General features: G+C 45.8%; 1 protein-coding gene across 2 annotated transcripts in view; it reads right to left on the bottom strand.

Annotated features, from left to right (window-relative positions):
• The window catches only part of snx17 (sorting nexin 17), an 84,996-nt gene that overhangs the window by 14,975 nt on the left and 43,066 nt on the right, over positions 1-26,955 (bottom strand). For both annotated transcript variants that reach the window (XM_045721179.1, XM_045721180.1), the window contains one exon: positions 13,017-13,104. In XM_045721179.1, the coding sequence (XP_045577135.1) occupies positions 13,017-13,104 (88 nt within the window). The remainder of the gene's footprint in view (positions 1-13,016; positions 13,105-26,955) is intronic.

Genomic DNA, 26,955 nt, shown 5'->3' with positions numbered 1-26,955 from the left:
GATACCTGCTGGCTTAGTGCCTGGAATGCAGCCAGCCAGCCAGCCAGCCAGCCAGCGTACTGACTAATGGCTGTATAGGTAAGTGAGAACACAGAACAACTTCAGTGTCTGCTCTGAGTCTTCAGTCACACCATTATATGTGTTCCCCTGAATGCTTCGAAAGCTGACTGTTCTGAGGGTTTCATTTCACATGTAATACATGTGTGGTGGATGGCCTTGTTCAAATTCATAGAAGCATTGAGTAAATGTCTTGTGTTCGATTTTGAGATATTCAATAACAAAATGTTGTTGGACATCTTCGGTCAGTTCATGGGAAGGAATATGACTGAGTGTCCATTAAAATAGCATCTTAGAGAAGATATATCGATATTGTCATGTTAGCCTTTTATCATAGGCTTTAATGGTCCGTAAATTGGAGCGTTACCATTGGCTTACTATGATTGGCTGCAGACAGTAGCCAATGTTCTGTCACTAATCCTGAGAATGGTTTGTGATGACACGCCTCATTATGACATCATAGAACGCGACGAGGTTAAATACTTTCATTGACTCCAGTTTGTCGTTATCGACTGGCTAAGCAATCAAGCAAATTGTTTGTTTGTTTTAAGTAGCAGGAGTGATTAAGGTATTCCAACAACAGGTGCTCTTGGAGGGGAGGTGCTAAGTGGCATAAAAAAGGTATTTGTGACTATAGTTTTTCCACTTTCAATAGGTTTTTTATAGTGTTGTCTGTCAGACTCATTCTATAGCACTAGGGTTTTATAGTGTCGTCTATCAGACTCATTCTATATCACTAGGGTTTTATAGTGTCGTCTATCAGACTCATTCTATATCACTAGGGTTTTATAGTGTCGTCTATCAGACTCATTCTATATCACTAGGGTTTTATAGTGTCGTCTGTCAGACTCATTCTATATCACTAGGGTTTTATAGTGTCGTCTATCAGACTCATTCTATATCACTAGGGTTTTATAGTGTCGTCTATCAGACTCATTCTATATCACTAGGGTTTTATAGTGTCGTCTGTCAGACTCATTCTATATCACTAGGGTTTTATAGTGTCGTCTATCAGACTCATTCTATATCACTAGGGTTATATAGTGTCGTCTATCAGACTCATTCTATATCACTAGGGTTTTATAGTGTCGTCTATCAGACTCATTCTATATCACTAGGGTTATATAGTGTCGTCTATCAGACTCATTCTATATCACTAGGGTTTTATAGTGTCGTCTGTCAGACTCATTCTATATCACTAGGGTTTTATAGTGTCGTCTGTCAGACTCATTCTATATCACTAGGGTTTTATAGTGTCGTCTATCAGACTCATTCTATATCACTAGGGTTTTATAGTGTCGTCTATCAGACTCATTCTATATCACTAGGGTTTTATAGTGTTGTCTATCAGACTCATTCTATATCACTAGGGTTTTATAGTGTCGTCTATCAGACTCATTCTATATCACTAGGGTTTTATAGTGTTGTCTATCAGACTCATTCTATATCACTAGGGTTTTATAGTGTCGTCTATCAGACTCATTCTATATCACTAGGGTTTTATAGTGTCGTCTGTCAGACTCATTCTATATCACTAGGGTTTTATAGTGTCGTCTATCAGACTCATTCTATATCACTAGGGTTTTATAGTGTCGTCTATCAGACTCATTCTATATCACTAGGGTTTTATAGTGTCGTCTATCAGACTCATTCTATATCACTAGGGTTTTATAGTGTCGTCTATCAGACTCATTCTATATCACTAGGGTTTTATAGTGTCGTCTATCAGACTCATTCTATATCACTAGGGTTTTATAGTGTCGTCTATCAGACTCATTCTATATCACTAGGGTTTTATAGTGTCGTCTGTCAGACTCATTCTATATCACTAGGGTTTTATAGTGTCGTCTGTCAGACTCATTCTATATCACTAGGGTTTTATAGTGTCGTCTATCAGACTCATTCTATATCACTAGGGTTTTATAGTGTCGTCTATCAGACTCATTCTATAGCACTAGGGTTTTATAGTGTCGTCTGTCAGACTCATTCTATATCACTAGGGTTTTATAGTGTCGTCTATCAGACTCATTCTATATCACTAGGGTTTTATAGTGTCGTCTGTCAGACTCATTCTATATCACTAGGGTTTTATAGTGTCGTCTATCAGACTCATTCTATATCACTAGGGTTTTATAGTGTCGTCTATCAGACTCATTCTATATCACTAGGGTTTTATAGTGTCGTCTATCAGACTCATTCTATATCACTAGGGTTTTATAGTGTCGTCTATCAGACTCATTCTATATCACTAGGGTTTTATAGTGTCGTCTGTCAGACTCATTCTATATCACTAGGGTTTTATAGTGTCGTCTGTCAGACTCATTCTATATCACTAGGGTTTTATAGTGTCGTCAGTCAGACTCATTCTATATCACTAGGGTTTTATAGTGTCGTCTATCAGACTTTTCTATATCACTAGGGTTTTATAGTGTCGTCAGTCAGACTCATTCTATATCACTAGGGTTTTATAGTGTCGTCTGTCAAACTAATCTTCGTTGCCATTTAAAAATAGTGGTTCTGATGAGCACCTGTGATTAGATGGCTCTCCTCCTGATCTTGGTTCTGATTGGTGGAGGTCTGGCAGCACCCCTAAGGAAAAGAGGTAGGGGGGAGGAGACTGCTGACCTGGAGCTGATTTCTGACCCTCATCTTGTGAAGGACCACATCAGCCTATTTGACGATTATGGTGCGAGGCCTATGGCCCCTCATCTGCCACCCTACCTCCGAAGCCCTTACATACCCAACCTGGAGGACGAATACTACTAGAACCACAGAGGATACTATCCAGACCAGCTCAGACCTTACAGTGAAACTCAACATCTCCACTCAAGTCCTCCTGACTTCTGTACGACATAAGTCGACTCTGTTTTGACTGGTATGCTATAAAAACAGCACTGGTTGTGGAGTAGGAAATAAAGGTGTGGGAAACTAATACACGTAACTGTGTTATTATCTTTGCTGTATAAAATTAAGAAAAACACACAGTCAAGTTTGGACACACCTACTCATTCAAGGGTTTTTCTTTAATTTTACTATTTTATACACTGTAGAATAATAGTGAAGACGTCAAAACTAGGAAATAACACATATGGAATCATGTAGTAACCAAAAAAGTTAAAACTCTAAATATATTTTAGATTCTTCAAAGTAATAAACCTTTTTTCCATGATGACAGCTTTGCACACTCACACATAACATGCATTTATACTGACACTACACACCCACTCCTATACAAACTGCTGCTACTCTGTTTATCTTATATCCTGATGCCTTACCCCTATACATATCTACCTCCATCACTCCAGTATCCCTGTCCCCTTCCCCCTATACATATCTACCTCCATCACTCCAGTATCCCTGTCTCCTTCCCCCTATACATATCTACCTCCATCACTCCAGTATCCCTGTCTCCTTCCCCCTATACATATCTACCTCCATCACTCCAGTATCCCTGTCTCCTTCCCCCTATACATATCTACCTCCATCACTCCAGTATCCCTGCACATGGTCTGAACTGACCCTGTAAAGTCACCTTACCCCTATACATATCTACCTCCATCACTCCAGTATCCCTGTCTCCTTCCCCCTATACATATCTACCTCCATCACTCCAGTATCCCTGTCCCCTATACATATCTACCTCCATCACTCCAGTATCCCTTCCCCCTATAAATATCTACCTCCATCACTCCAGTATCCCTGTCCCCTTCCCCCTATACATATCTACCTCCATCACTCCAGTATCCCCGTCTCCTTACCCCTATACATATCTACCTCCATCACTCCAGTATCCCTGCACATTGTTAATATGGCACTGTAACTGACCCTGTATATAGTCCCCTTACCCCTATACATATCTACCTCCATCACTCCAGTATCCCTGTCCCCTTCCCCCTATACATATCTACCTCCATCACGCCAGTATCCCTGTCCCCTTCCCCCTATACATATCTACCTCCATCACTCCAGTATCCCTGCACATTGTTAATATGGTACTGTAACTGACCCTGTATATAGTCACCTTACCCCTATACATATCTACCTCCATCACTCCAGTATCCCTGCACATTGTTAATATGGTACTGTAACTGACCCTGTATATAGTCACCTTACACCTATACATATCTACCTCCATCACTCCAGTATCCCTGTCCCCTTCCCCCTATACATATCTACCTCCATCACTCCAGTATCCCTGTCCCCTATACATATCTACCTCCATCACTCCAGTATCCCTGCACATTGTTAGTATGGTACTGGAACTGACCCTGTATATAGTCACCTTACACCTATACATATCTACCTCCATCACTCCAGTATCCCTGTCCCCTTCCCCCTATACATATCTACCTCCATCACTCCAGTATCCCCGTCTCCTATACATATCTACCTCCATCACTCCAGTATCCCTGTCCCCTTCCCCCTATACATATCTACCTCCATCACTCCAGTATCCCTGCGCATTGTTAATATGGCACTGTAACTGACCCTGTATATAGTCACCTTACCCCTATACATATATACCTCCATCACTCCAGTATCCCTGCACATTGTTAATATGGTACTGGAACTGACCCTGTATATAGTCACCTTACCCCTATACATATCTACCTCCATCACTCCAGTATCCCTGCACATTGTTAATATGGTACTGGAACTGACCCTGTATATAGTCACCTTACCCCTATACATATCTACCTCCATCACTCCAGTATCCCTGTCCCCTTCCCCCTATACATATCTACCTCCATCACTCCAGTATCCCCGTCTCCTATACATATCTACCTCCATCACTCCAGTATCCCTGTCCCCTTCCCCCTATACATATCTACCTCCATCACTCCAGTATCCCTGCACATTGTTAATATGGTACTGTAACTGACCCTGTATATAGTCACCTTCCCCCTATACATATCTACCTCCATCACTCCAGTATCCCTGTACATTGTTAATATGGTACTGTAACTGACCCTGTATATAGTCACCTTACCCCTATACATATCTACCTCCATCACTCCAGTATCCCTGTCTCCTTCCCCCTATACATATCTACCTCCATCACTCCAGTATCCCTGTCTCCTTCCCCCTATACATATCTACCTCCATCACTCCAGTATCCCTGTCCCCTATACATATCTACCTCCATCACTCCAGTATCCCTGTCCCCTTCCCCCTATACATATCTACCTCCATCACTCCAGTATCCCTGTCCCCTTCCCCTATACATATCTACCTCCATCACTCCAGTATCCCTGCACATTGTTAATATGGTACTGGAACTGACCCTGTATATAGTCACCTTACCCCTATACATATCTACCTCCATCACTCCAGTATCCCTGTCCCCTTCCCCCTATACATATCTACCTCCATCACTCCAGTATCCCTGCACATTGTTAATATGGCACTGTAACTGACCCTGTATATAGTCACCTTACCCCTATACATATCTACCTCCATCACTCCAGTATCCCTGTCCCCTTCCCCCTATACATATCTACCTCCATCACTCCAGTATCCCTGTCCCGTTCCCCCTATACATATCTACCTCCATCACTCCAGTATCCCTGTCTCCTTCCCCCTATACATATCTACCTCCATCACTCCAGTATCCCTGTCCCCTTCCCCCTATACATATCTACCTCCATCACTCCAGTATCCCTGCACATTGTTAATATGGTACTGGAACTGACCCTGTATAGAGTCACCTTACCCCTATACATATCTACCTCCATCACTCCAGTATCCCTGCACATTGTTAATATGGTACTGTAACTGACCCTGTATATAGTCTCCTTCCCCCTATACATATCTACCTCCATCACTCCAGTATCCCTGCACATTGTTAATATGGCACTGTAACTGACCCTGTATATAGTCACCTTACACCTATACATATCTACCTCCATCACTCCAGTATCCCTGTCCCCTTCCCCCTATACATATCTACCTCCATCACTCCAGTATCCCCGTCTCCTATACATATCTACCTCCATCACTCCAGTATCCCTGTCCCCTTCCCCCTATACATATCTACCTCCATCACTCCAGTATCCCTGTCCCCTATACATATCTACCTCCATCACTCCAGTATCCCTGCGCATTGTTAATATGGCACTGTAACTGACCCTGTATAGAGTCTCCTTCCCCCTATACATATCTACCTCCATCACTCCAGTATCCCTGCACATTGTTAATATGGTACTGTAACTGACCCTGTATATAGTCACCTTACCCCTATACATATCTACCTCCATCACTCCAGTATCCCTGTCCCGTTCCCCCTATACATATCTACCTCCATCACTCCAGTATCCCTGTCTCCTTCCCCCTATACATATCTACCTCCATCACTCCAGTATCCCTGTCTCCTTCCCCCTATACATATCTACCTCCATCACTCCAGTATCCCTGCACATTGTTAATATGGTACTGTAACTGACCCTGTATATAGTCACCTTCCCCCTATACATATCTACCTCCATCACTCCAGTATCCCTGTCTCCTTCCCCCTATACATATCTACCTCCATCACTCCAGTATCCCTGCACATTGTTAATATGGTACTGTAACTGACCCTGTATAGAGTCTCCTTCCCCCTATACATATCTACCTCCATCACTCCAGTATCCCTGCACATTGTTAATATGGTACTGTAACTGACCCTGTATATAGTCACCTTACCCCTATACATATCTACCTCCATCACTCCAGTATCCCTGCACATTGTTAATATGGTACTGGAACTGACCCTGTATAGAGTCACCTTACACCTATACATATCTACCTCCATCACTCCAGTATCCCTGCACATTGTTAATATGGTACTGTAACTGACCCTGTATATAGTCACCTTACCCCTATACATATCTACCTCCATCACTCCAGTATCCCTGCACATTGTTAATATGGTACTGTAACTGACCCTCTATACAGCTTCTAACTTTCTTGTGTTCTTCTTTCTTATATATTTCCTTGTGTGTTTTTGTTCTACCTTGTTATTTTTAGTGCTACATTGATATTGATTACTGCATTGTTGGATATGGAGCTGGCAAGAAAGGCATTTCACTGTACCTGTACACTTGACAATAATACTTCAAACTTAATCCACCTGCGATTCAACTGTAATCTGACCAGTTTAACACCCCTTAATACAACTGTAATCTGACCAGTTTAACACCCCTTCATACAACTGTAATCTGACCAGTTTAACACCCCTTCATACAACTGTAATCTGACCAGTTTAACACCCCTTAATACAACTGTAATCTGACCAGTTTAACACCCCTTAATACAACTGTAATCTGACCAGTTTAACACCCCTTAATACAACTGTAATCTGACCAGTTTAACACCCCTTAATACAACTGTAATCTGACCAGTTTAACACCCCTTAATACAACTGTAATCTAACCAGTTTAACACCCCATAATCTGTAATCCAACCAGTTTAAACACCCCATAATCTCCCTGGAACCTAACTAGTAAATGAGGATGAAGCCAGGGATATTTAGAGGGGAGAGATTAGAAATTGTTTATAAAACAAGAGGAGTAACTCTGGCCGCATTAGCAATTCCTAGCCACCAGCAGGGGAGAGAAGAGGGAGAATAAGAGGGGGATGAAGGAGAGGGGGAGAGGAAGAAGAGGGGAGAGGGATACATCTCTACTAACCACTGCATATTTCTACTTATTTGACCTGGCAAGTAAGTCTCTGTCTTCAACCAAACAGAACATTATGCTTTCATTTCATTCTAATCCAGTAGTTTATCTGGGGATTAATGTTTCATGCTCTCTGGGTGGCTGCTGCTAGTTCTGTTGCTCACCGTTACCCCATCTGCTTCCTAAATGACTGCTGCTAGTTCTGTTGCTCACCGTTTCCCCATCTGCTTCCTAAATGACTGCTGCTAGTTCTGTTGCTCACCGTTTCCCCATCTGCTTCCTAAATGACTGCTGCTAGTTCTGTTGCTCACCGTTTCCCCATCTGCTTCCTAAATGACTGCTGCTAGTTCTGTTGCTCACCGTTACCCCATCTGCTTCCTAAATGACTGCTGCTAGTTCTGTTGCTCACCGTTTTCCCCATCTGCTTCCTAAATGACTGCTGCTAGTTCTGTTGCTCACCGTTTCCCCATCTGCTTCCTAAATGGCTGCTGCTAGTTCTGTTGCTCACCGTTTCCCCATCTGCTTCCTAAATGACTGCTGCTAGTTCTGTTGCTCACCGTTGCCCCATCTGCTTCCTAAATGACTGCTGCTAGTTCTGTTGCTCACCGTTTCCCCATCTGCTTCCTAAATGACTGCTGCTAGTTCTGTTGCTCACCGTTTCCCATCTGCTTCCTAAATGACTGCTGCTAGTTCTGTTGCTCACCGTTTCCCCATCTGCTTCCTAAATGACTGCTGCTAGTTCTGTTGCTCACCGTTTCCCATCTGCTTCCTAAATGACTGCTGCTAGTTCTGTTGCTCACCGTTACCCCATCTGCTTCCTAAATGACTGCTGCTAGTTCTGTTGCTCACCGTTTCCCATCTGCTTCCTAAATAACTGCTGCTAGTTCTGTTGCTCACCGTTTCCCCATCTGCTTCCTAAATGACTGCTGCTAGTTCTGTTGCTCACCGTTTTCCCATCTGCTTCCTAAATGGCTGCAGCTAGTTCTGTTGCTCACCGTTTCCCTATCTGCTTCCTAAATGGCTGCAGCTAGTTCTGTTGCTCACCGTTTCCCTATCTGCTTCCTAAATGACTGCTGCTAGTTCTGTTGCTCACCGTTACCCCATCTGCTTCCTAAATGACTGCTGCTAGTTCTGTTGCTCACCGTTACCCCATCTGCTTCCTAAATGGCTGCAGCTAGTTCTGTTGCTCACCGTTTCCCTATCTGCTTCCTAAATGGCTGCAGCTAGTTCTGTTGCTCACCGTTTCCCTATCTGCTTCCTAAATGACTGCTGCTAGTTCTGTTGCTGACCGTTTTCCCTATCTGCTTCCTAAATGACTGCTGCTAGTGCTGTTGCTCACCGTTTTCCCCATCTGCTTCCTAAATGACTGCTGCTAGTTCTGTTGCTCACCGTTTTCCCCATCTGCTTCCTAAATGACTGCTGCTAGTTCTGTTGCTCACCGTTTCCCCATCTGCTTCCTAAATGACTGCTGCTAGTTCTGTTGCTCACCATTTTCCCATCTGCTTCCTAAATGGCTGCAGCTAGTTCTGTTGCTCACCGTTTTCCCTATCTGCTTCCTAAATGACTGCTGCTAGTGCTGTTGCTCACCGTTTTCCCCATCTGCTTCCTAAATGACTGCTGCTAGTTCTGTTGCTGACCGTTTTCCCATCTGCTTCCTAAATGGCTGCAGCTAGTTCTGTTGCTCACCGTTTCCCATCTGCTTCCTAAATGACTGCAGCTAGTTCTGTTGCTCACCGTTACCCCATCTGCTTCCTAAATGACTGCTGCTAGTTCTGTTGCTCACCGTTTTCCCATCTGCTTCCTAAATGACTGCTGCTAGTTCTGTTGCTCACCGTTTCCCATCTGCTTCATAAATGACTGTTGCTCACCGTTTCCCATCTGCTTCCTAAATGACTGCTGCTAGTTCTGTTGCTCACCGTTTCCCCATCTGCTTCCTAAATGACTGCTGCTAGTTCTGTTGCTCACCGTTTCCCATCTGCTTCCTAAATGACTGCAGCTAGTTCTGTTGCTCACCGTTTCCCCATCTGCTTCCTAAATGACTGCAGCTAGTTCTGTTGCTCACCGTTCTCCATCTGCTTCCTAAAAGGTTACTGCTAGTTCTTTTGCTCACCGTTTTCTATCTGCATCTTAAAAAGGCACCCTATTCTCTATATAGTGCACTGTTTTTGACCAGGACCAATAGGGCTCTACAGAGGGAATAGGTTGCCATTCACACTCAGTCTCTGTTAGAACTAGGTCAGAACAGCTAAGACTTTCCTTGAGGGAGACAGGAGGGGGTGAAATAACAACATCTTGTATAGTTTACCCCTTTCTGTTCTGGAGGAAGAGAGAGAGGTACAAAGAATGGTGTAGACTTTACTGTGAAAACCTTGTTTACGATGCAGAGTTTAAAATAATAATACAAATGTAATAGTAACACAAGAGGAATAAACAAAACCACAGGAATGGAGCTATATACAGGAAGTACCAGATCAATGTGCAGAGCTATATACAGGAAGTATCAGTACCAGATCAATGTGGAGCTATAAGGTATTTGAGGTAGATATGTACATGAAGGCAGGGTAAAGTGACTAGGCATCAGGATAGATAATAATAAGGTATTTGAGGTAGATATGTACATGAAGGCAGGGTAAAGTGACTAGGCATCAGGATAGATAATAATAAGGTATTTGAGGTAGATATGTACATGAAGGCAGGGTAAAGTGACTAGGCATCAGGATAGATAATAATAAGGTATTTGAGGTAGATATGTGCATGAAGGCAGGGTAAAGTGACTAGACATCAGGATAGATAATAATAAGGTATTTGAGGTAGATATGTACATGAAGGCAGGGTAAAGTGACCAGGCACCAGGATAGATAATAATAAGGTATTTGAGGTAGATATGTACATGAAGGCAGGGTAAAGTGACTAGACATCAGGATAGATAATAATAAGGTATTTGAGGTAGATATGTACATGAAGGCAGGGTAAAGTGACTAGACATCAGGATAGATAATAATAAGTTATTTGAGGTAGATATGTACATGAAGGCAGGGTAAAGTGGCTAGGCATCAGGATAGATAATAATAAGGTATTTCAGGTAGATATGTACATGAAGGCAGGGTAAAGTGACTAGGCATCAGGATAGATAATAATAAGGTATTTGAGGTAGATATGTACATGAAGGCAGGGTAAAGTGACTGGGCATCAGGATAGATAATAATAAGGTATTTGAGGTAGATATGTACATGAAGGCAGGGTAAAGTGACTAGGCATCAGGATAGATAATAATAAGGTATTTGAGGTAGATATGTACATGAAGGCAGGGTAAAGTGACTAGACATCAGGATAGATAATAATAAGGTATTTGAGGTAGATATGTACATGAAGGCAGGGTAAAGTGACTAGGTGTCAGGATAGATAATAATAAGGTATTTGAGGTAGATATGTACATGAAGGCAGGGTAAAGTGACTAGGCATCAGGATAGATAATAATAAGGTATTTGAGGTAGATATGTACATGAAGGCAGGGTAAAGTGACTAGGCATCAGGATAGATAATAATAAGGTATTTGAGGTAGATATGTATACATGAAGGCAGGGTAAAGTGACTAGACATCAGGATAGATAATAATAAGGTATTTGAGGTAGATATGTACATGAAGGCAGGGTAAAGTGACTAGGCATCAGGATAGATAATAATAAGGTATTTGAGGTAGATATGTACATGAAGGCAGGGTAAAGTGACTAGACATCAGGATAATAATAATAAGGTATTTGAGGTAGATATGTACATGAAGGCAGGGTAAAGTGACTAGGCATCAGGATAGATAATAATAAGGTATTTGAGGTAGATATGAACATGAAGGCAGGGTAAAGTGACTAGGCATCAGGATAGATAATAATAAGGTATTTGAGGTAGATATGTACATGAAGGCAGGGTAAAGTGACCAGGCATCAGGATAGATAATAATAAGGTATTTGAGGTAGATATGTACATGAAGGCAGGGTAAAGTGACTAGACATCAGGATAGATAATAATAAGGTATTTGAGGTAGATATGTACATGAAGGCAGGGTAAAGTGACTAGGCATCAGGATAGATAATAATAAGGTATTTGAGGTAGATATGTACATGAAGGCAGGGTAAAGTGACTAGACATCAGGATAGATAATAATAAGGTATTTGAGGTAGATATGTACATGAATGCAGGGTAAAGTGACTGGGCATCAGGATAGATAATAATAAGGTATTTGAGGTAGATATGTACATAAAGGCAGGGTAAAGTGACTAGACATCAGGATAGATAATAATAAGGTATTTGAGGTAGATATGTACATGAAGGCAGGGTAAAGTGACTAGGCATCAGGATAGATAATAATAAGGTATTTGAGGTAGATATGTACATGAAGGCAGGGTAAAGTGACTAGGCATCAGGATAGATAATAATAAGGTATTTGAGGTAGATATGTACATGAAGGCAGGGTAAAGTGACTAGACATCAGGATAGATAATAATAAGGTATTAGAGGTAGATATGTACATGAAGGCAGGGTAAAGTGACCAGGCATCAGGATAGATAATAATAAGAGTAAAATAAAGAACAGAGTAGCAGCAGTATATGGTGTGTAAAAGTGTCTGTGTTGTGTCGTTATTCATGTTATGAGTGTGCATAGTGATGAGTCAGTGCAAGGAGAGAGAGAAAGAAAGAGAGCGTGCGAGAGAGAACGAGAGAGCCGAAGCGAGAGGGGGGGACAGGGAGAGAGGAAGATAAAAGAGAAGCAGAGAGAGAGAGACAGAGGAAGTTGAAATAAGACCGGTGTTAAAAGTCGAGGAGGGAGAGAAGTTATCAGGCCTCAGACTGCAGTCAGAGAAACCTCACGTCACTAACACACATGGTAGCTAGAGGACCATGATAAACTCTTCGCTCCTCAGTCAATCTGTTATACTTCTCTCTGTACCATATGGCTTCACTTATATAAACCAGCTGGACTCATACTGGGACAACTCAGGATACCCAAGTGTCTGGTGAGGTCACAAGTACAGTACTGGTGAGTCAAACGGTTTCACGAGATCATCTATGGAAGATATTATGTGGCTAGATTAGAGAATCCAGACTGGTCCTCACTTGTCGGGAACTTGGAAGGAGAGAAACCTTGTAACAGTTGCTTCTTCCTAAAAGAGCCAAGTGATTGACATTTGTTGAGTGTCTGCTGTATTTAACTGCTCGCTATTCAGTCCAAGTGACTGTAGTTCTGATTGGAGCTGCATATCTAGACAAGTAGATAGAAAATGACAGTCACGGTGTAGAGAGGTCATACCTTTTCCGCAGGATGATGTGGAACTCTGAGCTTCGTAAGCTGGTGACTGATACGTATGGTAACTCAAACTCCTGCAGCTTCCTCACAACTGGAGAGAGAAAGGAGATAGAAACAGATCAGAGAGAGATGAGGACAGTCCATCTGGACAGAACCCAGCAGGGTCCAGTAACAGAGAGAGAGAGATGAGGACAGTCCATCTGGACAGAACCCAGCAGGGTCCAGTAACAGAGAGAGAGAGATGAGGACAGTCCATCTGGACAGAACCCAGCAGGGTCCAGTAACAGAGAGAGAGAGATGAGGACAGTCCATCTGGACAGAACCCAGCAGGGTCCAGTAACAGAGAGAGAGAGATGAGGACAGTCCATCTGGACAGAACCCAGCAGGGTCCAGTAACAGAGAGAGAGAGATGAGGACAGTCCATCTGGACAGAACCCAGCAGGGTCCAGTAACAGAGAGAGAGAGATGAGGACAGTCCATCTGGACAGAACCCAGCAGGGTCCAGTAACAGAGAGAGAGAGATGAGGACAGTCCATCTGGACAGAACCCAGCAGGGTCCAGTAACAGAGAGAGAGAGATGAGGACAGTCCATCTGGACAGAACCCAGCAGGGTCCAGTAACAGAGAGAGAGAGATGAGGACAGTCCATCTGGACAGAACCCAGCAGGGTCCAGTAACAGAGAGAGAGAGATGAGGACAGTCCATCTGGACAGAACCCAGCAGGGTCCAGTAACAGAGAGAGAGAGATGAGGACAGTCCATCTGGACAGAACCCAGCAGGGTCCAGTAACAGAGAGAGAGAGATGAGGACAGTCCATCTGGACAGAACCCAGCAGGGTCCAGTAACAGAGAGAGAGAGATGAGGACAGTCCATCTGGACAGAACCCAGCAGGGTCCAGTAACAGAGAGAGAGAGATGAGGACAGTCCATCTGGACAGAACCCAGCAGGGTCCAGTAACAGAGAGAGAGAGATGAGGACAGTCCATCTGGACAGAACCCAGCAGGGTCCAGTAACAGAGAGAGAGAGATGAGGACAGTCCATCTGGACAGAACCCAGCAGGGTCCAGTAACAGAGAGAGAGAGATGAGGACAGTCCATCTGGACAGAACCCAGCAGGGTCCAGTAACAAGAGAGAGAGATGAGGACAGTCCATCTGGACAGAACCCAGCAGGGTCCAGTAACAGAGAGAGAGATGAGGACAGTCCATCTGGACAGAACCCAGCAGGGTCCAGTAACAGAGAGAGAGAGATGAGGACAGTCCATCTGGACAGAACCCAGCAGGGTCCAGTAACAGAGAGAGAGATGAGGACAGTCCATCTGGACAGAACCCAGCAGGGTCCAGTAACAGAGAGAGAGAGATGAGGACAGTCCATCTGGACAGAACCCAGCAGGGTCCAGTAACAGAGAGAGAGAGATGAGGACAGTCCATCTGGACAGAACCCAGCAGGGTCCAGTAACAGAGAGAGAGAGATGAGGACAGTCCATCTGGACAGAACCCAGCAGGGTCCAGTAACAGAGAGAGAGAGATGAGGACAGTCCATCTGGACAGAACCCAGCAGGGTCCAGTAACAGAGAGAGAGAGATGAGGACAGTCCATCTGGACAGAACCCAGCAGGGTCCAGTAACAGAGAGAGAGAGATGAGGACAGTCCATCTGGACAGAACCCAGCAGGGTCCAGTAACAGAGAGAGAGATGAGGACAGTCCATCTGGACAGAACCCAGCAGGGTCCAGTAACAGAGAGAGAGATGAGGACAGTCCATCTGGACAGAACCCAGCAGGGTCCAGTAACAGAGAGAGAGAGATGAGGACAGTCCATCTGGACAGAACCCAGCAGGGTCCAGTAACAGAGAGAGAGAGATGAGGACAGTCCATCTGGACAGAACCCAGCAGGGTCCAGTAACAGAGAGAGAGATGAGGACAGTCCATCTGGACAGAACCCAGCAGGGTCCAGTAACAGAGAGAGAGAGATGAGGACAGTCCATCTGGACAGAACCCAGCAGGGTCCAGTAACGAGAGAGAGAGATGAGGACAGTCCATCTGGACAGAACCCAGCAGGGTCCAGTAACAGAGAGAGAGATGAGGACAGTCCATCTGGACAGAACCCAGCAGGGTCCAGTAACAGAGAGAGAGATGAGGACAGTCCATCTGGACAGAACCCAGCAGGGTCCAGTAACAGAGAGAGAGATGAGGACAGTCCATCTGGACAGAACCCAGCAGGGTCCAGTAACAGAGAGAGAGATGAGGACAGTCCATCTGGACAGAACCCAGCAGGGTCCAGTAACAGAGAGAGAGATGAGGACAGTCCATCTGGACAGAACCCAGCAGGGTCCAGTAACAGAGAGAGAGAGATGAGGACAGTCCATCTGGACAGAACCCAGCAGGGTCCAGTAACAGAGAGAGAGAGATGAGGACAGTCCATCTGGACAGAACCCAGCAGGGTCCAGTAACAGAGAGAGAGATGAGGACAGTCCATCTGGACAGAACCCAGCAGGGTCCAGTAACAGAGAGAGAGATGAGGACAGTCCATCTGGACAGAACCCAGCAGGGTCCAGTAACAGAGAGAGAGATGAGGACAGTCCATCTGGACAGAACCCAGCAGGGTCCAGTAACAGAGAGAGAGAGATGAGGACAGTCCATCTGGACAGAACCCAGCAGGGTCCAGTAACAGAGAGAGAGAGATGAGGACAGTCCATCTGGACAGAACCCAGCAGGGTCCAGTAACAAGAGAGAGAGATGAGGACAGTCCATCTGGACAGAACCCAGCAGGGTCCAGTAACAGAGAGAGAGATGAGGACAGTCCATCTGGACAGAACCCAGCAGGGTCCAGTAACAGAGAGAGAGAGATGAGGACAGTCCATCTGGACAGAACCCAGCAGGGTCCAGTAACAGAGAGAGAGATGAGGACAGTCCATCTGGACAGAACCCAGCAGGGTCCAGTAACAGAGAGAGAGAGATGAGGACAGTCCATCTGGACAGAACCCAGCAGGGTCCAGTAACAGAGAGAGAGATGAGGACAGTCCATCTGGACAGAACCCAGCAGGGTCCAGTAACAGAGAGAGAGATGAGGACAGTCCATCTGGACAGAACCCAGCAGGGTCCAGTAACAGAGAGAGAGATGAGGACAGTCCATCTGGACAGAACCCAGCAGGGTCCAGTAACAGAGAGAGAGATGAGGACAGTCCATCTGGACAGAACCCAGCAGGGTCCAGTAACGAGAGAGAGAGATGAGGACAGTCCATCTGGACAGAACCCAGCAGGGTCCAGTAACAGAGAGAGAGATGAGGACAGTCCATCTGGACAGAACCCAGCAGGGTCCAGTAACAGAGAGAGAGAGATGAGGACAGTCCATCTGGACAGAACCCAGCAGGGTCCAGTAACAGAGAGAGAGAGATGAGGACAGTCCATCTGGACAGAACCCAGCAGGGTCCAGTAACAAGAGAGAGAGATGAGGACAGTCCATCTGGACAGAACCCAGCAGGGTCCAGTAACAGAGAGAGAGAGATGAGGACAGTCCATCTGGACAGAACCCAGCAGGGTCCAGTAACAGAGAGAGAGATGAGGACAGTCCATCTGGACAGAACCCAGCAGGGTCCAGTAACAGAGAGAGAGATGAGGACAGTCCATCTGGACAGAACCCAGCAGGGTCCAGTAACAGAGAGAGAGATGAGGACAGTCCATCTGGACAGAACCCAGCAGGGTCCAGTAACAGAGAGAGAGATGAGGACAGTCCATCTGGACAGAACCCAGCAGGGTCCAGTAACAGGAGAGAGAGATGAGGACAGTCCATCTGGACAGAACCCAGCAGGGTCCAGTAACAGAGAGAGAGATGAGGACAGTCCATCTGGACAGAACCCAGCAGGGTCCAGTAACAGAGAGAGAGATGAGGACAGTCCATCTGGACAGAACCCAGCAGGGTCCAGTAACAGAGAGAGAGAGATGAGGACAGTCCATCTGGACAGAACCCAGCAGGGTCCAGTAACAGGAGAGAGAGATGAGGACAGTCCATCTGGACAGAACCCAGCAGGGTCCAGTAACAGAGAGAGAGATGAGGACAGTCCATCTGGACAGAACCCAGCAGGGTCCAGTAACAGAGAGAGAGATGAGGACAGTCCATCTGGACAGAACCCAGCAGGGTCCAGTAACAGAGAGAGATGAGGACAGTCCATCTGGACAGAACCCAGCAGGGTCCAGTAACAGAGAGAGAGATGAGGACAGTCCATCTGGACAGAACCCAGCAGGGTCCAGTAACAGAGAGAGAGAGATGAGGACAGTCCATCTGGACAGAACCCAGCAGGGTCCAGTAACAGAGAGAGAGAGATGAGGACAGTCCATCTGGACAGAACCCAGCAGGGTCCAGTAACAGAGAGAGAGATGAGGACAGTCCATCTGGACAGAACCCAGCAGGGTCCAGTAACAGAGAGAGAGAGATGAGGACAGTCCATCTGGACAGAACCCAGCAGGGTCCAGTAACAGAGAGAGAGAGATGAGGACAGTCCATCTGGACAGAACCCAGCAGGGTCCAGTAACAGAGAGAGAGATGAGGACAGTCCATCTGGACAGAACCCAGCAGGGTCCAGTAACAAGAGAGAGATGAGGACAGTCCATCTGGACAGAACCCAGCAGGGTCCAGTAACGAGAGAGAGATGAGGACAGTCCATCTGGACAGAACCCAGCAGGGTCCAGTAACAGAGAGAGATGAGGACAGTCCATCTGGACAGAACCCAGCAGGGTCCAGTAACAGAGAGAGATGAGGACAGTCCATCTGGACAGAACCCAGCAGGGTCCAGTAACAAGAGAGAGATGAGGACAGTCCATCTGGACAGAACCCAGCAGGGTCCAGTAACAGAGAGAGAGATGAGGACAGTCCATCTGGACAGAACCCAGCAGGGTCCAGTAACAGAGAGAGAGATGAGGACAGTCCATCTGGACAGAACCCAGCAGGGTCCAGTAACAGAGAGAGATGAGGACAGTCCATCTGGACAGAACCCAGCAGGGTCCAGTAACAGAGAGAGATGAGGACAGTCCATCTGGACAGAACCCAGCAGGGTCCAGTAACAGAGAGAGATGAGGACAGTCCATCTGGACAGAACCCAGCAGGGTCCAGTAACAGAGAGAGATGAGGACAGTCCATCTGGACAGAACCCAGCAGGGTCCAGTAACAGAGAGAGATGAGGACAGTCCATCTGGACAGAACCCAGCAGGGTCCAGTAACAGAGAGAGATGAGGACAGTCCATCTGGACAGAACCCAGCAGGGTCCAGTAACAGAGAGAGATGAGGACAGTCCATCTGGACAGAACCCAGCAGGGTCCAGTAACAGAGAGAGATGAGGACAGTCCATCTGGACAGAACCCAGCAGGGTCCAGTAACAGAGAGAGATGAGGACAGTCCATCTGGACAGAACCCAGCAGGGTCCAGTAACAGAGAGAGATGAGGACAGTCCATCTGGACAGAACCCAGCAGGGTCCAGTAACAGAGAGAGATGAGGACAGTCCATCTGGACAGAACCCAGCAGGGTCCAGTAACAGAACCACCACAACTGTTATAGGCCTATTTCTAATTTTGCCCTGTTTATCAAAAGTGTTGGAAAAACTTGTCCATAATCAACTGATTGGCTTTCTTGATGTCTATAGTATTCTCTCTGGTATGTAGTCTGGTTTCCACTCAGGTTATGGATGTTTTATGTTGCTACCATATGTTGCGTTGCTACCATATGTTGCGTTGCTACCAATGTTACGTTGCTACCATGTTCGTTGTCATGTGTTGCTACCATGTTGTTGTCATGTGTTGCTACCATGTTATGTTGTGTTGCTACCATGTTATGTTGTGTTGCTACCATGTTATGTTGTGTTGCTACCATGTTGTTGCCAAGTGTTGTCATGTTGTGTTACTCCCATGTTGTGTTGTTGTCATGTTGTGTTGCTACCATGTTGTGTTGCTACCATGTTGTGTTGCTACCATGTTGTGTTGCTACCATGTTGTGTTGCTACCATGTTGTGTTGCTACCATGTTGTGTTGTCATGTTGTGTTGTTGTCATGTTGTGTTGTTGTCATGTTGTGTTGCTACCATGTTGTGTTGCTACCATGTTGTGTTGTCGTCTTAGGTCTCTCTTTATGTAGTGTTGTGTTGTCTCTCTTTATGTAGTGTTGTGTTGTCTCTCTTTATGTAGTGTTGTGATGTCTCTCGAAGTGCGTTTGTCCTACTTTTTATTTTAGGAGGCCTTTTGGTAGGCCGTCATTGTAAATAAGAATTTGTTCTTAACTGACTTGCCTGGTTAAATAAAAAGGTTAAATAAAATACAATTAAGTAATAAGATCCCAGAAATGTTCCATATGCACAAAAAACGTATTTCTCTCAAATTGTGTGCTTTGTGCGCGCATGCGGTTTGCTGATGTTAACATTGTGAACAGAGTGCCCCACGGTGGGGTTATGGTATGGGCAGGCATAAGCTACGGACAACAAACACAATTGCATCTTATCAATGGCAATTTTAATGCACAGAGAGATACCGTGACGAGATCCTGAGGCCCATTGTCGTGCCATTCATCCACCACCATCACCTTATGTTTCAGCATGATAATGCACGGCCCCATGTTGCAAGAATCTGTACACAATTCCTGGAAGCTGAAAATGTCCCAGTTCTTCCATGGCCTGCATACTCACCAGACATGTCACCCATTGAGCATGTTTGGGATGCTCTGGATCAATGTGTACGACAGCGTGTTCCAGTTCTCACCAATATCCAGAAACTTCATACAGCCATTGAATAGGAGTGGGACAACATTCCACAGGCCACAATCAACAGCCTGATCAACTCTATGTGAAGGAGACGTGTCGCGCTGCATGAGGCAAATGGTCACACCAGATTCTGACTGGTTTTCTTATCCAGGTATCTGTGACTAACAGATATATATATGTATTCCCAGTCATGTGAAATCCATAGATTAAGGCCTAATTAATTTATTTCAATTAACTGATTTCCTTATTTGAACTTTAACTCAGTAAAGTCTTTGAAATTGTTGCATGTTGTGTTTTATACTTCTATCCAACATAGATGGACAGACATTAAAGTTATATTTTACAGAGGTTCAATCTAGACTGTCACTCCTCCTCCAAGGAGTTTTTCCCAGGCTTTGAACCTCGCGGCTTAAACAATGACGCGGCTAATATATGGGTTTTACCCGCTTTCAAAAAAAATATATAAAAAAAAAACATTCTGTGACGTGCTCAGTTTTTTGGCGGCATGAAGCTTTCATTAGACCAATGAAATTGCCGAACGGGTTAAGGTCAAACAACTTTTTTTGGTTACTGTTTAGATTAAATCGAGCGCTCTCAAACTTCCCATTATTCTGATTACGGTAGTCATTTTGTCACCCTCATCATGGCAAAGACACGGAGAAATGCATATGATGTAGCTTTCAAGTTGAAGGCGATTGATCTGGCTGTTGGAAAAGGAAATAGAGCTGCTGCACGGGAGCTTGGTCTTAATGAGTCGATGATAAGACGTTGGAAACAGCAGCGTGAGGAATTGACTCAGTGCAAAAAGACAACTAAAGCTTACTGCTAATTTTTTATTTTTTGTTACAAGCCGTGTTTCGTTAAAGCCTATTTCTTTTTATTACAAGCCGTGTGAAGCATTTTGTCAAGCCGTGTTTCGTTAAAGCCTGTGTAAAGTTCATTTGTTTCAATGTACCGGTAGGCACCTGCGGCTTATAGACATGTGCGGCTTATTTATGTTCAAAATATATATATTTTTTTAATTCAGTGGGTGCGGCTAATATTCAGGTGCGCTTAATAGTCCGGAAATTACGGTAGTATACTAGGCAGTATGCATACCACACCCTTCCAAGCCTCACTCTCAATTTTTGACTCATTCATGAATGAAAATACCAAATCAAAAATCTAAAAATCGGTTAAATATACAAAAAAGTGTTTACACTTTGTTATGAAGGTAATTAGTTTTAGTGTACGTCACAAATAGCACCCTATCCCTTACGTAGTACACTACTTTTGACCAGGGCCCATAGTGCACTGTATGGAATAGGGTGCCCTTTGAGACACAGTTCTAGTGATTAGCTAATATTTTGCACCGATTGTATTATTTTGCAGTCAGCTCCTCAATTCATTTCCTAGTGGGAGATTTAGGAACCAAATAAGCAAAAACACAAGTTTATATTTTAAGGCATGAAAATGTTATTGTAGAATTGCTTTTCTACTTCCTTTCCATTTATGATTTAAGTCACTTAATAGTTGTATTGTTTCACATCAGGTGACCTTCCGCTCTGCTGTGCGTTTCCAAGGAAAGAACCTGAGTAAGTCTGATAAACTGTCTGTAGGTACATCTAGTCACTAACCTGCAGTATACGGGCAACAATACAAAGACGTTGTCTGACCGGGTCTTTCCTGTTACTGACAACTGTTCCATGAAGTGGAGTGAAAAGGAGACACTAGAGAGAGAGAGACCGTCAACAACAGGAGACACTAGAGAGAGAGAGACCGTCAACAACAGGAGACACTAGAGAGAGAGAGAGACCGTCAACAACAGGAGACACTAGAGAGAGAGAGAGAGACCGTCAACAACAGGAGACACTAGAGAGAGAGAGACCGTCAACAACAGGAGACACTAGAGAGAGAGAGACCGTCAACAACAGGAGACACTAGAGAGAGAGACCGTCAACAACAGGAGACACTAGAGAGAGAGAGACCGTCAACAACAGGAGACACTAGAGAGAGAGAGACCGTCAACAACAGGAGACACTAGAGAGAGAGACCGTCAACAACAGGAGACACTAGAGAGAGAGAGACCGTCAACAACAGGAGACACTAGAGAGAGAGAGACCGTCAACAACAGGAGACACTAGAGAGAGAGAGAGACCGTCAACAACAGGAGACACTAGAGAGAGAGAGAGACCGTCAACAACAGGAGACACTAGAGAGAGAGAGACCGTCAACAACAGGAGACACTAGAGAGAGAGAGAGACCGTCAACAACAGGAGACACTAGAGAGAGAGAGACCGTCAACAACAGGAGACACTAGAGAGAGAGAGACCGTCAACAACAGGAGACACTAGAGAGAGAGACCGTCAACAACAGGAGACACTAGAGAGAGAGAGACCGTCAACAACAGGAGACACTAGGAGAGAGAGACCGTCAACAACAGGAGACACTAGAGAGAGAGACCGTCAACAACAGGAGACACTAGAGAGAGAGACCGTCAACAACAGGAGACACTAAGAGAGAGAGAGAGACCGTCAACAACAGGAGACACAGAGAGAGAGAGAGACCGTCAACAACAGGAGACACTAGAGAGAGAGAGAGACCGTCAACAACAGGAGACACTAGAGAGAGAGACACAGTCAACAACAGGAGACACTGAGAGAGAGAGAGACCGTCAACAACAGGAGACACTAGAGAGAGAGAGAGACCGTCAACAACAGGAGACACTAGAGAGAGAGACACCGTCAACAACAGGAGACACTAGAGAGAGAGACCGTCAACAACAGGAGACACTAGAGAGAGAGAGACCGTCAACAACAGGAGACACTAGAGAGAGAGAGACCGTCAACAACAGGAGACACTAGAGAGAGACCGTCAACAACAGGAGACACTAGAGAGAGACCATCAACAACAGGAGACACTAGAGAGAGAGAGACCAGTCAACAACAGGAGACACTAGAGAGAGAGAGACCGTCAACAACAGGAGACACTAGAGAGAGAGACCGTCAACAACAGGAGACACTAGAGAGAGAGACCGTCAACAACAGGAGACACTAGAGAGAGAGAGACCGTCAACAACAGGAGACACTAGAGAGAGAGAGACCGTCAACAACAGGAGACACTAGAGAGAGAGACACCGTCAACAACAGGAGACACTAGAGAGAGAGAGACCGTCAACAACAGGAGACACTAGAGAGAGAGAGACCGTCAACAACAGGAGACACTAGAGAGAGAGAGACCGTCAACAACAGGAGACACTAGAGAGAGAGAGACCGTCAACAACAGGAGACACTAGAGAGAGAGAGACCGTCAACAACAGGAGACACTAGAGAGAGAGAGAGACCGTCAACAACAGGAGACACTAGAGAGAGAGAGACCGTCAACAACAGGAGACACTAGAGAGAGAGAGAGACCGTCAACAACAGGAGACACTAGAGAGAGAGACCGTCAACAACAGGAGACACTAGAGAGAGAGACACCGTCAACAACAGGAGACACTAGAGAGAGAGACCGTCAACAACAGGAGACACTAGAGAGAGAGAGACCGTCAACAACAGGAGACACTAGAGAGAGAGACCGTCAACAACAGGAGACACTAGAGAGAGAGACCGTCAACAACAGGAGACACTAGAGAGAGAGAGACCGTCAACAACAGGAGACACTGAGAGAGAGAGACCGTCAACAACAGGAGACACTAGAGAGAGAGAGACCGTCAACAACAGGAGACACTAGAGAGAGAGAGACCGTCAACAACAGGAGACACTAGAGAGAGAGAGACCGTCAACAACAGGAGACACTAGGAGAGAGAGAGACCGTCAACAACAGGAGACACTAGAGAGAGGGAGAGACCGTCAACAACAGGAGACACTAGAGAGAGAGAGAGACCGTCAACAACAGGAGACACTAGAGAGAGAGAGACCGTCAACAACAGGAGACACTAGAGAGAGAGAGACCGTCAACAACAGGAGACACTAGAGAGAGAGAGACCGTCAACAACAGGAGACACTAGAGAGAGAGAGACCGTCAACAACAGGAGACACTAGAGAGAGAGAGACCGTCAACAACAGGAGACACTAGAGAGAGACCGTCAACAACAGGAGACACTAGAGAGAGACCGTCAACAACAGGAGACACTAGAGAGAGAGAGACCGTCAACAACAGGAGACACTAGAGAGAGAGAGAGACCAATCAACAACAGGAGACACTAGAGAGAGAGAGACCGTCAACAACAGGAGACACTAGAGAGAGAGAGACACCGTCAACAACAGGAGACACTAGAGAGAGAGAGAGACCGTCAACAACAGGAGACACTAGAGAGAGAGAGAGACCGTCAACAACAGGAGACACTAGAGAGAGAGACACCGTCAACAACAGGAGACACTAGAGAGAGAGACACCGTCAACAACAGGAGACACTAGAGAGAGAGACACCGTCAACAACAGGAGACACTAGAGACAGAGACACCGTCAACAACAGGAGACACTAGAGAGAGAGACCGTCAACAACAGGAGACACTAGAGACAGAGACCGTCAACAACAGGAGACACTAGAGACAGAGACACAGGCTCAACAACAGGAGACACTAGAGAAGAGAGACCGTCAACAACAGGAGACACTAGAGAGAGAGACCGTCAACAACAGGAGACACTAGAGAGAGAGAGACCGTCAACAACAGGAGACACTAGAAAGAGACCGTCAACAACAGGAGACACTAGAGAGGACCGTCAACAACAGGAGACACTAGGAGAGACCGTCAACAACAGGAGACACTAGAGAGAGACCGTCAACAACAGGAGACACTAGAGAGAGAGAGACCGTCAACAACAGGAGACACTAAAGAGAGACCGTCAACAACAGGAGACACTAGAGAGAGAGAGAGACCGTCAACAACAGGAGACACTAAAGAGAGACCGTCAACAACAGGAGACACTAAGAGAGAGACCGTCAACAACAGGAGACACTAGAGAGAGAGAGACCGTCAACAACAGGAGACACTAGAGAGAGAGCCAGTCAACAACAGGAGACACTAGAGAGAGAGAGACAGGACTCAACAACAGGAGACACTAGAGAGAGAGAGAGAGACCGTCAACAACAGGAGACACTAGGGAGAGAGAGAGAGAGACCGTCAACAACAGGAGACACTAGAGAGAGAGAGACCGTCAACAACAGGAGACACTGAGAGAGAGAGAGACCGTCAACAACAGGAGACACTAGAGAGAGACCGTCAACAACAGGAGACACTAGAGAGAGAGAGAGACCGTCAACAACAGGAGACACTAGAGAGAGAGAGAGACCGTCAACAACAGGAGACACTAGAGAGAGAGACCGTCAACAACAGGAGACACTAGAGAGAGACCGTCAACAACAGGAGACACTAGAGAGAGAGACCGTCAACAACAGGAGACACTAGAGAGAGAGAGACCGTCAACAACAGGAGACACTAGAGAGAGAGAGACCGTCAACAACAGGAGACACTAGAGAGAGAGAGACACGCAACAACAGGAGACACTAGAGAGAGAGACCGTCAACAACAGGAGACACTAGAGAGAGAGAGACCGTCAACAACAGGAGACACTAGAGAGACACGTCAACAACAGGAGACACTAGAGAGAGAGAGACCGTCAACAACAGGAGACACTAGAAGAGAGAGAGACCGTCAACAACAGGAGACACTAGAGAGAGAGAGACCGTCAACAACAGGAGACACTAGAGAGAGACCCGTCAACAACAGGAGACACTAGAGACCGCAACAACAGGAGACACTAAGAGACCGTCAACAACAGGAGACACTAGAGAGAGAGAGACCGTCAACAACAGGAGACACTAGAGAGAGAGACACCGTCAACAACAGGAGACACTAGAGAGAGAGAGACCGTCAACAACAGGAGACACTAGAGAGAGAGAGACCGTCAACAACAGGAGACACTAGAGAGAGAGGAGACCGTCAACAACAGGAGACACTAAGAGAGAGAGAGACCGTCAACAACAGGAGACACTAAGAGAGAGAGAGACCGTCAACAACAGGAGACACTAGAGGAGAGACCGTCAACAACAGGAGACACTGAGAGAGAGACCGTCAACAACAGGAGACACTAGAGAGAGAGAGACCGTCAACAACAGGAGACACTAGAGAGAGAGAGACCGTCAACAACAGGAGACACTAGAGAGAGACGAGACCGTCAACAACAGGAGACACTAAGAGAGAGAGAGACCGTCAACAACAGGAGACACTAGAGAGAGAGAGACCGTCAACAACAGGAGACACTAGAGAGAGAGAGAGAGACCGTCAACAACAGGAGACACTAGAAGAGAGAGAGAGACCGTCAACAACAGGAGACACTAAGAGAGAGAGAGAGACCGTCAACAACAGGAGACACTAAGAGAGAGAGAGACCGTCAACAACAGGAGACACTAGAGAGAGAGAGAGACCGTCAACAACAGGAGACACTAGAGACCGTCAACAACAGGAGACACTAGAGAGAGAGAGAGACCGTCAACAACAGGAGACACTAGAGAGAGAGACCGTCAACAACAGGAGACACTAGAGAGAGAGAGAGACCGTCAACAACAGGAGACACTAGAGAGAGAGAGACCGTCAACAACAGGAGACACTAGAGAGAGACGAGACCGTCAACAACAGGAGACACTAGAGAGAGAGAGAGAGACCGTCAACAACAGGAGACACTAGAGAGAGAGAGAGACCGTCAACAACAGGAGACACTAGAGAGAGAGAGACCGTCAACAACAGGAGACACTAGAGAGAGAGAGAGAGACCGTCAACAACAGGAGACACTAGAGAGAGAGAGACCGTCAACAACAGGAGACACTAGAGGAGAGAGAGAGAGACCGTCAACAACAGGAGACACTAGAGAGAGAGAGACAGTCAACAACAGGAGACACTAGAGAGAGAGACCGTCAACAACAGGAGACACTAGAGAGAGAGCCGTCAACAACAGGAGACACTAGAGAGAGAGAGACCGTCAACAACAGGAGACACTAGAGAGAGAGACCGTCAACAACAGGAGACACTAGAGAGAGAGAGACCGTCAACAACAGGAGACACTAGAGAGAGAGAGAGACGTCAACAACAGGAGACACTAGAGAGAGAGAGACCGTCAACAACAGGAGACACTGGAGAGAGACCGTCAACAACAGGAGACACTAGAGACCGTCAACAACAGGAGACACTAGAGAGAGACCGTCAACAACAGGAGACACTAGAGAGAG

This window comes from Salmo salar, chromosome ssa06 (assembly GCF_905237065.1).
Source record: "Salmo salar chromosome ssa06, Ssal_v3.1, whole genome shotgun sequence".
Lineage (NCBI taxonomy): Eukaryota > Metazoa > Chordata > Actinopteri > Salmoniformes > Salmonidae > Salmo > Salmo salar.
The sequence above is the reverse complement of the archived record's forward strand: the minus strand, read 5'-3'. Positions and strand labels throughout refer to the sequence as shown.